The 10,703-nt window shown below is 35.4% G+C and overlaps 2 protein-coding genes across 3 annotated transcripts; one reads left to right on the top strand and one right to left on the bottom strand.

The window, feature by feature from the left end:
* Positions 1 to 1,523: 1,523 nt before the first annotated feature.
* On the bottom strand, positions 1,524 to 7,373 carry LOC132277626 (uncharacterized). 2 transcript variants are annotated; one of them, XM_059779466.1, is made up of 9 exons: positions 7,172 to 7,373; positions 6,960 to 7,010; positions 5,873 to 5,894; positions 5,601 to 5,715; positions 4,656 to 4,688; positions 3,110 to 3,235; positions 2,572 to 2,678; positions 2,404 to 2,475; positions 1,524 to 2,103 (listed from the first exon to the last, which is right to left on the bottom strand). In XM_059779466.1, the coding sequence occupies exons 1-9, from the start codon at positions 7,322 to 7,324 to the stop codon at positions 1,697 to 1,699; spliced, it is 1,086 nt and encodes a 361-aa protein (XP_059635449.1). In that variant the 5' UTR covers positions 7,325 to 7,373; the 3' UTR covers positions 1,524 to 1,696. The 2 variants fall into 2 exon arrangements, with proteins under 2 accessions (XP_059635449.1, XP_059635450.1); XM_059779467.1 differs by having other exon boundaries at positions 5,827 to 5,894; positions 7,172 to 7,341.
* A 1,902-nt stretch (positions 7,374 to 9,275) lies between these two features.
* On the top strand, positions 9,276 to 10,703 carry LOC132280056 (class V chitinase-like). Its single transcript, XM_059782163.1, has 2 exons — positions 9,276 to 10,414; positions 10,526 to 10,703. The coding sequence occupies exons 1-2, from the start codon at positions 9,337 to 9,339 to the stop codon at positions 10,546 to 10,548; spliced, it is 1,101 nt and encodes a 366-aa protein (XP_059638146.1). The 5' UTR covers positions 9,276 to 9,336; the 3' UTR covers positions 10,549 to 10,703.

Genomic DNA, 10,703 nt, shown 5'->3' with positions numbered 1-10,703 from the left:
TCCACTATTATATTTGATAGTATTTTCCTGCCTCAAAATAAAATAAAATAAAATAGAATAGAAGAAGGTAGCAATTGTACGAACTTTGCTGCCAGTTCATACACATTTTTCTTTGTTATTGAAGTAATACAATATTACAATTATACTAATTCTATAATGGTACCCATGTGAAGAGTATGTGGCTCCTGTTGGGAATTTGTCTTCCTCATTATGTGACATACGTAGCTCAAAAACGGAAGTGTCCCCAATCCTACCATTACCCCCAATGGGTCCCACTTCTAAATCTTGATTAATCAAATAACCATAATCATCCAAAGGTCTAGTTGTTGAGAGACAGAGAATGGATATATAACACATATATATTGCTATTTGGTTGTCAATTTGCCACAACTTAACTTGAGATGCATACATTAATTAAGATTTTTATTTTTTATTTTTATTTTAAGTTTAAGCAAATATATACTTACTAAATATTTTTACTTCCCACCAAGTCTGGAAAAGAAAGTTTATACCATCAAAAGACTAGAACTTATTAGAGTATCTCCAACCGTTGTGTATATTTTTTGTGTGTAAATCTGATGTGTCATGATGGATTTACACAAAAATTTTGAATTATTTAATTTTAGCTTCAACGGTTATTTTAGAACTTTTGTGTAAAAATATATTTCCCAATAATATCTAGTCATGTGTCATGCTAGGACCTTACATAATTTTTATTAACTTACTTAATATATAGTTGATTCTTTAATGGAATAAGAAATGAAATATGTTGATTTGGCGTTGTAAAAAGGTTGTGTAAAATACATAACCATTTTACACATTGGTGATGTGGCAATGTATCTTAACAGACTGTTAGAAATGAAAAAAATTTACACATAATATATATTTTATACAAAAATAATATTTTAACATACCGCTGAAGATACTCTTAGTTATATAAAATTAAGAGTTGATTCATCGTATTTTAGAACGTGACGTTTTATGTTTCAACAACTTTACCATTTAAGTGGTTCCGTATCTGCGTTATAATAATATTCGAACAGAGGTTCACATTATGAATAACCAAGAGTGCCCAACAACAGGATATATTATGATATATAAGTATGTATGTATATGTAAACTTTTGGTTAATGTAATGTAAGCATATATATATATATGCATCACTGAACGATTAAAGAATTCATAAATTTCCAGCCACAATGTACGAAAGAGGAGAAGACATATCCCTCTCAATCCGCTGAGGGATTCTTTTAGCAGCAATTGGAGCTCTCCCATATTCTTGCTTAGTTTTTGTCAGAAAAAAAAACACTAATTTCGAAATGGGGATTTATGAAAAGACACAGTAGTTGTAACTGAACACTAAGTACTACATAAATGTTCAGTTTTATACACGAAATACATAGTACATGCTTGCTCGTAAGGTTGTCAATGTGTTGGATCAAGATCCACTCGATCAAAATTTGTTTTAAAATCCAAATTTCAAAATTTGACATTAGGCAAATTCATCCCGATAAAGATCTGAATTCAACTAAAATATTATTTATAATATTCTTATTATTAATAATTAGAAAAGATTTGCCATATGGCATATCTACACTTAAATATATATGGGTTGGAAAAAGAGCATACATCTTCGATATACATGATGCAGGGTTCCCTCAGTACATGATAATCATGATCGACCCAGAATTCCATTCTACACACAAAGCTTGGAGCCTCTGGATCCTCTACTAAATAATATGTGCTCCTCTTCTGACTTGGTTTTGTCTCCGAAAACGGAAACCCAAGTTTCTGCAATCTTCGCCAATTTTCCATCCACAATCTCTACTAAAGTGAAGGCTCGCACTGTGCCTTCTGCCTTGGGTGTGAAAACTGGGCCTTCGTTGTTCGTGCAGCTTTTGCAGTTGGTTCCATGTTCATCACTCAACCTTCTAACTCTGGGAACAATAGCCCCATTTAGGTATATAGTCTTGTCAGCCCCAATCACAATCATTTTTCGAAGTCCATTTCCAAATGCCAGCTCTTTATGCATGTGGCCAAACACAACCAAAGGGATAGAGCATTTGGTTGTCCCTTTCAACTGGGAGATGGCATGTGTCAAGTCTGTACCAAAAATCACTTGTGTAAACATCATTATTCTGAAAGGTTTAAACAAATTGCATAAAAGAAGGATCATGTTTGTCTCCCTCCTGTAATGGACTAGTGGCCCTTAAGTCCAGAAGGTTACCAATCAACATGCCACAAGGCACAGCAGCATAGTGACATCATTCCAATGAAAAAGTGAATCACCCAAGCTAATTAATCAATGGAGCTTTTTCAGTGGAACCAACTACCATCCTTCCCTGATAGGGCTCACTGATAGGTAACCTATTGAAATGGGAGTTCAACCACATAGGGCATTACCTGGATCACCATGGTCACCACCTCCAGATACCCAGTCTTTTCCACATATATCATCTATACTAGAACCAAGACCTGCACAGATTTAACTGCATTTTAAAAAGGAATTTACCATTTTTCCTTTGAACACAAGCAGCTACGTTGAATTCTGTTTTGGGAAGACGGACACACCTGTGGGACCATTATGAGCAAGAAATATAACTGAATGATCCTCAGGGGCTCCTACAGCAGCTTCATATATTCTCTTTGCACTTCCATTCATGTCTTGGACTCCATATCTAAGAGGATATTCCAAATGAATTGCATCATAAGTCCCATAAACAAGAACATGAACAACATTGATGTCTGAGAATCTCATCCATGCTTTAAGGAAAAGTTTAGCTTGACTTTTGTCATAGCTGATATTATATGAGGAATTCAAGTATCCATCAAACATATGTAACAGTGCGAGAGTGCAGATTGAATCCATAAAGAACATCATTAAACTCGGACACTGATGATCTAATCTAATGTAGTAATAAACTGAAGGGATTTAAGAAAAGGAAAGAAGGAATAGTTACTGACAAAAAATGAAAGGAATCCAGGTCCACAACCTAATGAAATCTATGAGTCCTCGCCACGGTGCCAGTGTGCCACCACTTACTATCCAAGTGAGATCAAGCAGAAAATTAAAACTCATTCTAAGAGAACTTGCTTTAACATTACTAACCTCGCATCCAGAAGTCTTTTCCGAAACAACTGTTCACCCCCACAAGAAAATGGCCTTCCACCAACAATACTCAGCTTTAATGAAGGGAAGTCCAAACGCCGGTAACCTACATGCTCCTCACCAAGACTGACAACCACAAAACGCGATGTTATTTATCAGCACCTAAATTCTTGTCAGTTATGATAGTCAAGCATGTATTATAGTCAAGCATGTTTAATACTCTCAAGAAAGATGCACGTTTCCCCCCCCCCCCCCCCCCCTTCCCTTTTGTTATTAGTACAGATCCAAGTCCAGCAGTCATTCTTTCTTTTCTTCATTGGCAAGAAACTCACACACCCATTTGTCCCTATTGGGACTCGATCCCTCACCTTCCACTTCGGGAGGTAGAGAAGATACCACTAGGCTACACAGCCTTAGGAAAGTCCAGCACTTATTGAATCATTCCTATTCTGAAACGGGCAGCAATGAACATATAGTGGGAAGAAATAATTATGAATTGTCCAAGTAGGATTACTGACTGAGATGCCCTTAACCTGCCCTTCTTTTTGATATTTTTGTTTATTTCAATTTTTGTTAAAGTATGAAAACTCAATGGTAAAGTATGTAAACTTAATAATAAAAATTATGTACAATGAAGTATGATGCACAAAGAACTAACTGCATCGTCCTGTCTCACAGGATTATTCGAAGACATTTGACATAGTTTACCTTCCAGATACAATCTTCTCTAAATTATTTTCATGCCGAAACAATTTTCCATTATTTTCATCTCACAAAATGTTTAGTGTCACAGACCCAAGCCTAAGGGACTACTTCTTTACATCCTTAATAGTAGTACCAAAAGACCATTCCTAATTAGCTGTTGAACATCCTTATCTGCAGGTCATATTCTTCCAGCATGTTAGGGACTGATTACTTGCCTCATCCAACCATGGTTTTTTATCTTCTCTTCCTTGAGAATCAGCAAGACATAATTGTAGCTGTCCTCAACCTTCAGGGGACTTTTACAGGACTTTACATCAATTTTCTTTTGGTAAATTAGGACTTTACTCTTTATTCTAGAGTAATCCAGATTTTTCTGTACAATACTACTACTTTTCGAATTATTTACTCCATTTCCTTGCACTAGTCGTCTTTCTGGTTGGTATGCCAGTCTTTAGTTTGAAAAACGACTATGAATTTTCTAGTTTTTTTATAAAAAAAACACTAGACTAGCACACGAAAATCTTATCCCCAATTCCACCCTTGATATTCTATATGGCCTTCCTAAGCCATCATATTTTCAAAACGAAAAACTTTAACACCAGCAATAAAGAAGAAGAAGAAGAAGAAAAAAAAAAGAAGAAAGAAAAAAGAGGAGATTGCAGACATTGCCAAACACAAAGCAGCAACATAGAATAGTGGATACTTTTTCTTAGTCTAAATGGATATAATGAAGCCAGAAAAATTAAACACTTAGGCATTAGTAAATACTTATTAGGATGATACCACAAGAAATTAACCCTTTCATTTATTTATAAAGAAGAATGATGTTAGATATGCTCACCATTCCAGCTGAAGTTGGACGCGGTCCTTCTTCCTACAATTCAAATCAATGACATAATTACAAGAAGAAACATCGATAAGAAATTTAAAATTACATCTTTGGACTTTTCAACATAAACCTAACTACTACGAAAATATACTATAAACTAGAGGGAGAGATTGGTCTTAGAAATTGGTTCCACTTCATGACGACTTCATTCAAAACCTCTCAAAATCAAATTGAGTTTGACTTGAGCTGTACTTTATTCATTTATCATTTGATGATAAGGTTAAGGTTCAGTTTTATGCATTTTCATGTTTTACAATCAAGGCTATTTTTATAATATCAACGCTTACTAGGTATAAGATTTAGTAGAGACACATGATTCTAACTTGATGTTTTCAATTTTACTCATAATCCTCGTAGAATTGTACTCCTTAAAATTCAATAGAGAAGAAATTATTGAAGCTACCTCAGAACTGTGTGACGCATTTCTAATCCTAGAAATGATGACTAATAAGGGGTCATAAGAAAGAATTTTAAGATCCACTTTTACTTCCAGCTGCCTCTCTTTAAATTTCTGCTCTTTAGCATCCTTAAGAAGGCAAACAAACCTCGGAAAGACAGAAACCCCTCCTTACCCTTAATCCTATCTGACAAGCCCTAAAATTTCCCTCTTTCAATTAGCAAGTCCTGCACCCTAGAACTCTCACATCTAGCCTTTTCTGTTCATATGTTCGTTCATGCTCCCCTAAACTTTGCCTTTCTTACTCAACTTCAAAGTTTCAATTTTTGAGTCATAATCCTAGTGGGAGTATACTACTTAAAATTCAATAGAAGAAAAAAAAAACACTATTGAAGCTCCCCTAGAGTCGCATGATGCATGTCTAATTGTAGATGTGATGCCTAAAAGGGGGTAATAATCTAAATATTATAACTTCCATACTTGAATACAATTAAACTTACCTTTCGGCAAATTGTTGAGTACTCCAGGCATCATGATTTCCCAATATGACTGCTTTAGCAAATTTAAGATCAGCAATGCTTCTAACAAGGTCAACATTCTCATTACCAAAGTCACCTGGAGAAAGGCCACCAGATTACCAGAAATAAACCCACACACACAGGGAAAAAAAAGGCTTAAAGTACCTGAAGAACTAAAATAGTAACCGACAGAAAAGTAGAAGCAGACCAGCCATTGCATCAAGTGGATAAACAGCAAAGAGAAAAGGACATGCCTGTAAATAGCACCAAATCTGGCTGCATTTCCACATAAAACCATGTTAGATAGGTAGAAGAAAAATAAAGCAAAATATTGAGCAACACGGTGCTTGACATTCTAATGAAATTAAGCACTTCTACAGGAAGTGATTGGCATAAAGTTAGGTGAAGCTGTTACACTGTGTTGGTCCCACCAATGTAGGGTTCTAGGAGGGGTGGATAGGTAACCTCTGGCACAATTGGCATGGATTGGCTACCCTTAACTCGAGCTTGAGTTTTCTTGTTTGGCATAAAATTAGTCCGATAAACAAAAAAATGATAACTTATAAATAAACTATAATTCACACAACTTTATTGGAAAAGTAGAAAGAAAAGACCACTATGACATCCAATATCTATATTCAACATGAATATAGGTTTCCTAATTTCAATACTTGCATATTTACCAACATGTTACATAGCATTTCAAATTTTAGGGAAATTGCACTTGCCCCTGTAAACTGGATAATGCACTTCTATATAACTGGCTTTGCAAAGCAAGAGCACCACCATCCACAAATGACGGGAACATTTCATAATGCAGCCCCCGTACATGTCCCCTGAGTAAATGGCATCCATAATACAATTCAGTTCCGTCCTTTCTCTAGAGTGACTTAGTTTGGCTACCACCAAAATCTAATCCTCTTTTGTGCCACAATTATAATAACTTTTTTAAACATATAATTTTTTTTTAATCTTTGGATTTGTGAGAAGTCATTCAACAAAGATCTGTAATTTTATCCTCACATCTTCAAAGTGCAAACCACCTTTTTCCTTAATTGCCCAAGCATGGCGTAAGCACACAAATATTTACAACTCAATTTCCTTAATACCAAATCTCTTTGTGTTGCCTTGCTATCGTTTACTTAATTATTACCATGCCACTACTGTACTCAAACTCAGAATAATTCATTTACATCTATCAAAGAAATAATAGAAAAACATATCTATAATAATACTCAACAAAAAAAAAAAAATATTATTTTACTGGAGTATTAATTACTGGAGATCCAATTTTAACAACATACAAAAATGTAATACGACACGAGAAGAAGAGATTGATACCTGCAAAAATCGAAGAGCCTCTGTATCTTCTTGAAGATTCCAATCGTCATGCTTCAAATATCCGAAATTATTTACAACATTAGAAATATAAACGTTACGCAATTCATAAATAAATACAGTAAATGATCGCATACAGAAAAGTTACGCATATTTTAACCGAAAACTTGGTTGAAAAACGATTTCAGGTGAGATGACTTAGAGAGAGAACTCACAACGTCTCCAACGACTGCGATTCGAACATAGCTCGCCATTGACAAGCGATAAGTGAGCTTCGACGACGAAGGAGATGGAGATGGAAATAGAGATAGAGAGGGACCGAAGAGAGAACATAGAGTCGGCGCGTGCGATAACGTGCTGATGAACATAAATGATGATGGATATAATCCTGTGGACGAAGGTTCAGCAAATCGATACTGTGAACTTCACAGTTATGAAGCGCGGGTTAACGTCAATATTATGCGTGATCAGAGACACAAGTTTTGTTAACCGTAGATTTGAATAATTCTTAGATATGCGGGTCCCAATCATTTTTGTGTAAATAGATTCTTCTCAACTATGATCAGATCGTGAACACGAGACTGTTCGGATTTGGGTTAAACACGTGGTAATCGTGTTGACACGGATTCACCTGTTAACTAAATGTGTCATATTTGTGTTTGATTCGATAAATATAATTATGATATGATTAACTAAATGTATCATATTCGTGTAAAAAATGATTCATTTAACTAAACGTGTAGAATAAACATATCATATTCGTATAAAAAATAACTTAAATATGTCTTTTTGTGTCTTGTCAAGTCTTGACCCATTTATTAAACAGGTTACGTATGTCATGTCGTGTTACACATATAATAATCGTGTTACACATATAATAATCGTGTCGCGTTTGTATCAAGAGTCTTAAATAAGATTAATAATCGTGTTCATGATACACAAAAAATTACACTTTTTTACTCTACTGTTTTTAAATATTACAGATAGCTCATTTGGAAACGAAAATAAATTTTTTTCTAGACAGAGTAGTAGAAATTAAAGAGGAGAGAGAAAGGAAGAGACCTATTACAATAGTTAAGGATTAATTTTATCATTTGATTCATAAATAAATAAAAGTGGAGCGCATGTGTATAATTTTAGAGCCCAAATAACATCTCCCTTTTCTTAATATAAGAAATATCTTAATATAAGAAACATTAAGAAACAAAGAGAAAGTAACAAAACTTATCATTATTGAATCTAAACCCTAATATAATTCAACAATTTTAATTCAATTAAATTTTTAAATAATTAAAACAAAAAGTTACAATCTCTAACAATGAGCGAGTAATATTTTTAAGAATCTTAATTTACATAATTTTTTATAATTATATTTTAATTTGATAATTTTTTATTAGGGTTAAATTTTAAAGAGATACTCAACAAAAATAAATAATAACCTCATACGCTATGAAAAGAGTTGATGTTTTTTTAGCAAACATGCTCTAAACCCTGATGTTGCTAAACGTGTGTTTAGTTCAAAGTGTGCCTTTAGGGGATATACTTTATATGAGTTGTTGGCGTGTTAGGACCGTTTGGTTCAAATTTGTGGTTTACATCCCGACTATAGTTGAGCTAATTAACAAGAGCCAAACAAATATTTTTGGTGGTATTATAGTGGTGGGCAGTCCTTAATGAATGATTTATGTGACTTGCAGTTGTAGAGAATATGAATGACTCTTCACTTTGTTTCTAACTAAATGAGTCCCCTGTTTAGCAGAAGCAAAGGTCAATGGTTGCACCCAATGCGATGATGGCTTGGGGCCATACTTAACGTGACAACTTGATTTGATGGGAGTAGGAGGAAGTCCCCCTGTTATTGTAGGAGTGATGAGGTTCGCAGATGATGAAATATCGTTTGCCCTGGCATCTACCACTATTCTGCAGAGCCGTGGTCCTAGCATGGATTGATGGGACCAAATTCCCAATTTTGGTGTAAACAACATGCTTCCATAAAAGTTTCAACTATAGTCTAGTAGTGACTTGGTCCATTCAATACATCATGTTCATCAACTAACAAGGCATTATTTTTGTTTTGAAAATGATATGAATACCATCCACAAAATATTAAACGCAATACCATTTTTCTTTCTCAAATGGTTGACCAAGGCAATGCTAGCTGTAATTACTTGTTTGATAAGTAATCAAATCTGTAATTTGTATGCATCCTCTTTACCAAAGACAATTTCAAGCTAACATTGTTGAAATTAAAATCCTTAAATCAAATTTATTATATATATTATCCAATCTAGAAGCTCATGAATGGTTCCCACTGGATGTTCTTACACTATATAAAGTAGTACCAATATTATACATTATGCACCTCTAGTCTTCTTCAATAATGGCTTCCAAAACCTCTCTCTTCCTCTTAGTCTGTCTCCTATTTCTCCACAACCTTCCCTTCTCCGCCGCCCAAACTGTCGTCAAGGCTGCTTACTGGTTTCCCGAGAGTGGATTTGCTGCCTCTGATATAAATTCCACTCTTTTCACTCATCTTTTTTGTGCATTTGCCACTCTTTCCAACACCAATCGCACCACCATTCCTGCCTCAAATAATGCCTCTTTCGCTCAATTCACCAGAACGGTCCAACTCAAAAACCCTTCTGTTAAAACCCTTTTATCAATAGGTGGAGGGAGTGCTAATAAGACCATTTTTGCTTCAATGGCTAGCCAACCCAGCTCGCGTAAAACTTTTATTGATTCTTCAATCAAATTGGCAAGAGATTATGGGTTTTATGGGCTAGACCTTGATTGGGAGTACCCAGAAGTGGCCTCCCAAATGACCAATTTTGGGAGCCTCCTTGATGAGTGGCGGTCTGCGGTGTCTACTGAGGCAAACACCACCGGAAAGACACCACTGATTCTAACTGCAGCCGTATTTTATCGACCAAACTACTACGGTCCAAATTATCCTGTTCAATCTATAGCAAGGAGCTTGGATTGGATTAATCTAATGGCCTATGATTTCTACGGTCCAGGATGGTCTCCTTCGATGACCAATGCACCTGCTGCACTATACGACCCAACAGGTCAGCTTAGCGGTAGTTACGGGATTGGGGCATGGATTCAAGGTGGTGTGCCTGCTAAGAAGTTGGTACTCGGTCTACCATTTTACGGCTACGCATGGCGTCTTGTGAATGCTAATAACCATGGCCTTTTGGCACCGGCTAATGGATCAACCTCAGGTGATGGGTCAATGGGTTACAACCAAATCAAAGTGTTCATATCTCAGAACAACGCCGCAACTGTGTACAATGCCACTGTTGTTACAGATTATTGCTATGCTGGGACTACATGGATAGGGTATGATGATATACAGAGTATAACCGCCAAGGTTTCTTATGCTAAGCAACAAGCAATTCTTGGTTACTTCGCATGGCATGTTGGAGTTGATAACAACTGGGTTCTTTCACAAAAAGGTTTGTTTCTCTCCATTATTAAGCAGATTTTTATATGCATCTGTTATTGTGCATGTTTCTAGTTCGTCATTGTTCTAATCTTTTTTGGTTCATTTTTTTTTTTTTTTGCAGCTTACAATACGTGGGGAGCATAAAAACTCAATATTGCTGTCAATATGAGCAATAAATATATATAGGCGTGAGGATTAAGTGCAATAAAAGAAGCATGGTTCATAAACAGGTTATATGTAATACCGATTATGGATTCAAATAATATCAACTTCGTTGGTCAAAAATTCTCTTTTGTCCA

This window comes from Cornus florida, unplaced genomic scaffold, assembly GCF_030987335.1.
Source record: "Cornus florida cultivar Cherokee Brave unplaced genomic scaffold, ASM3098733v1 CherokeeBrave_3.0.0_Hap2_Chr10, whole genome shotgun sequence".
In the NCBI taxonomy this organism is placed as follows: Eukaryota; Viridiplantae; Streptophyta; class Magnoliopsida; order Cornales; family Cornaceae; genus Cornus; species Cornus florida.
This window is presented reverse-complemented; position numbering and strand designations above follow the sequence as displayed.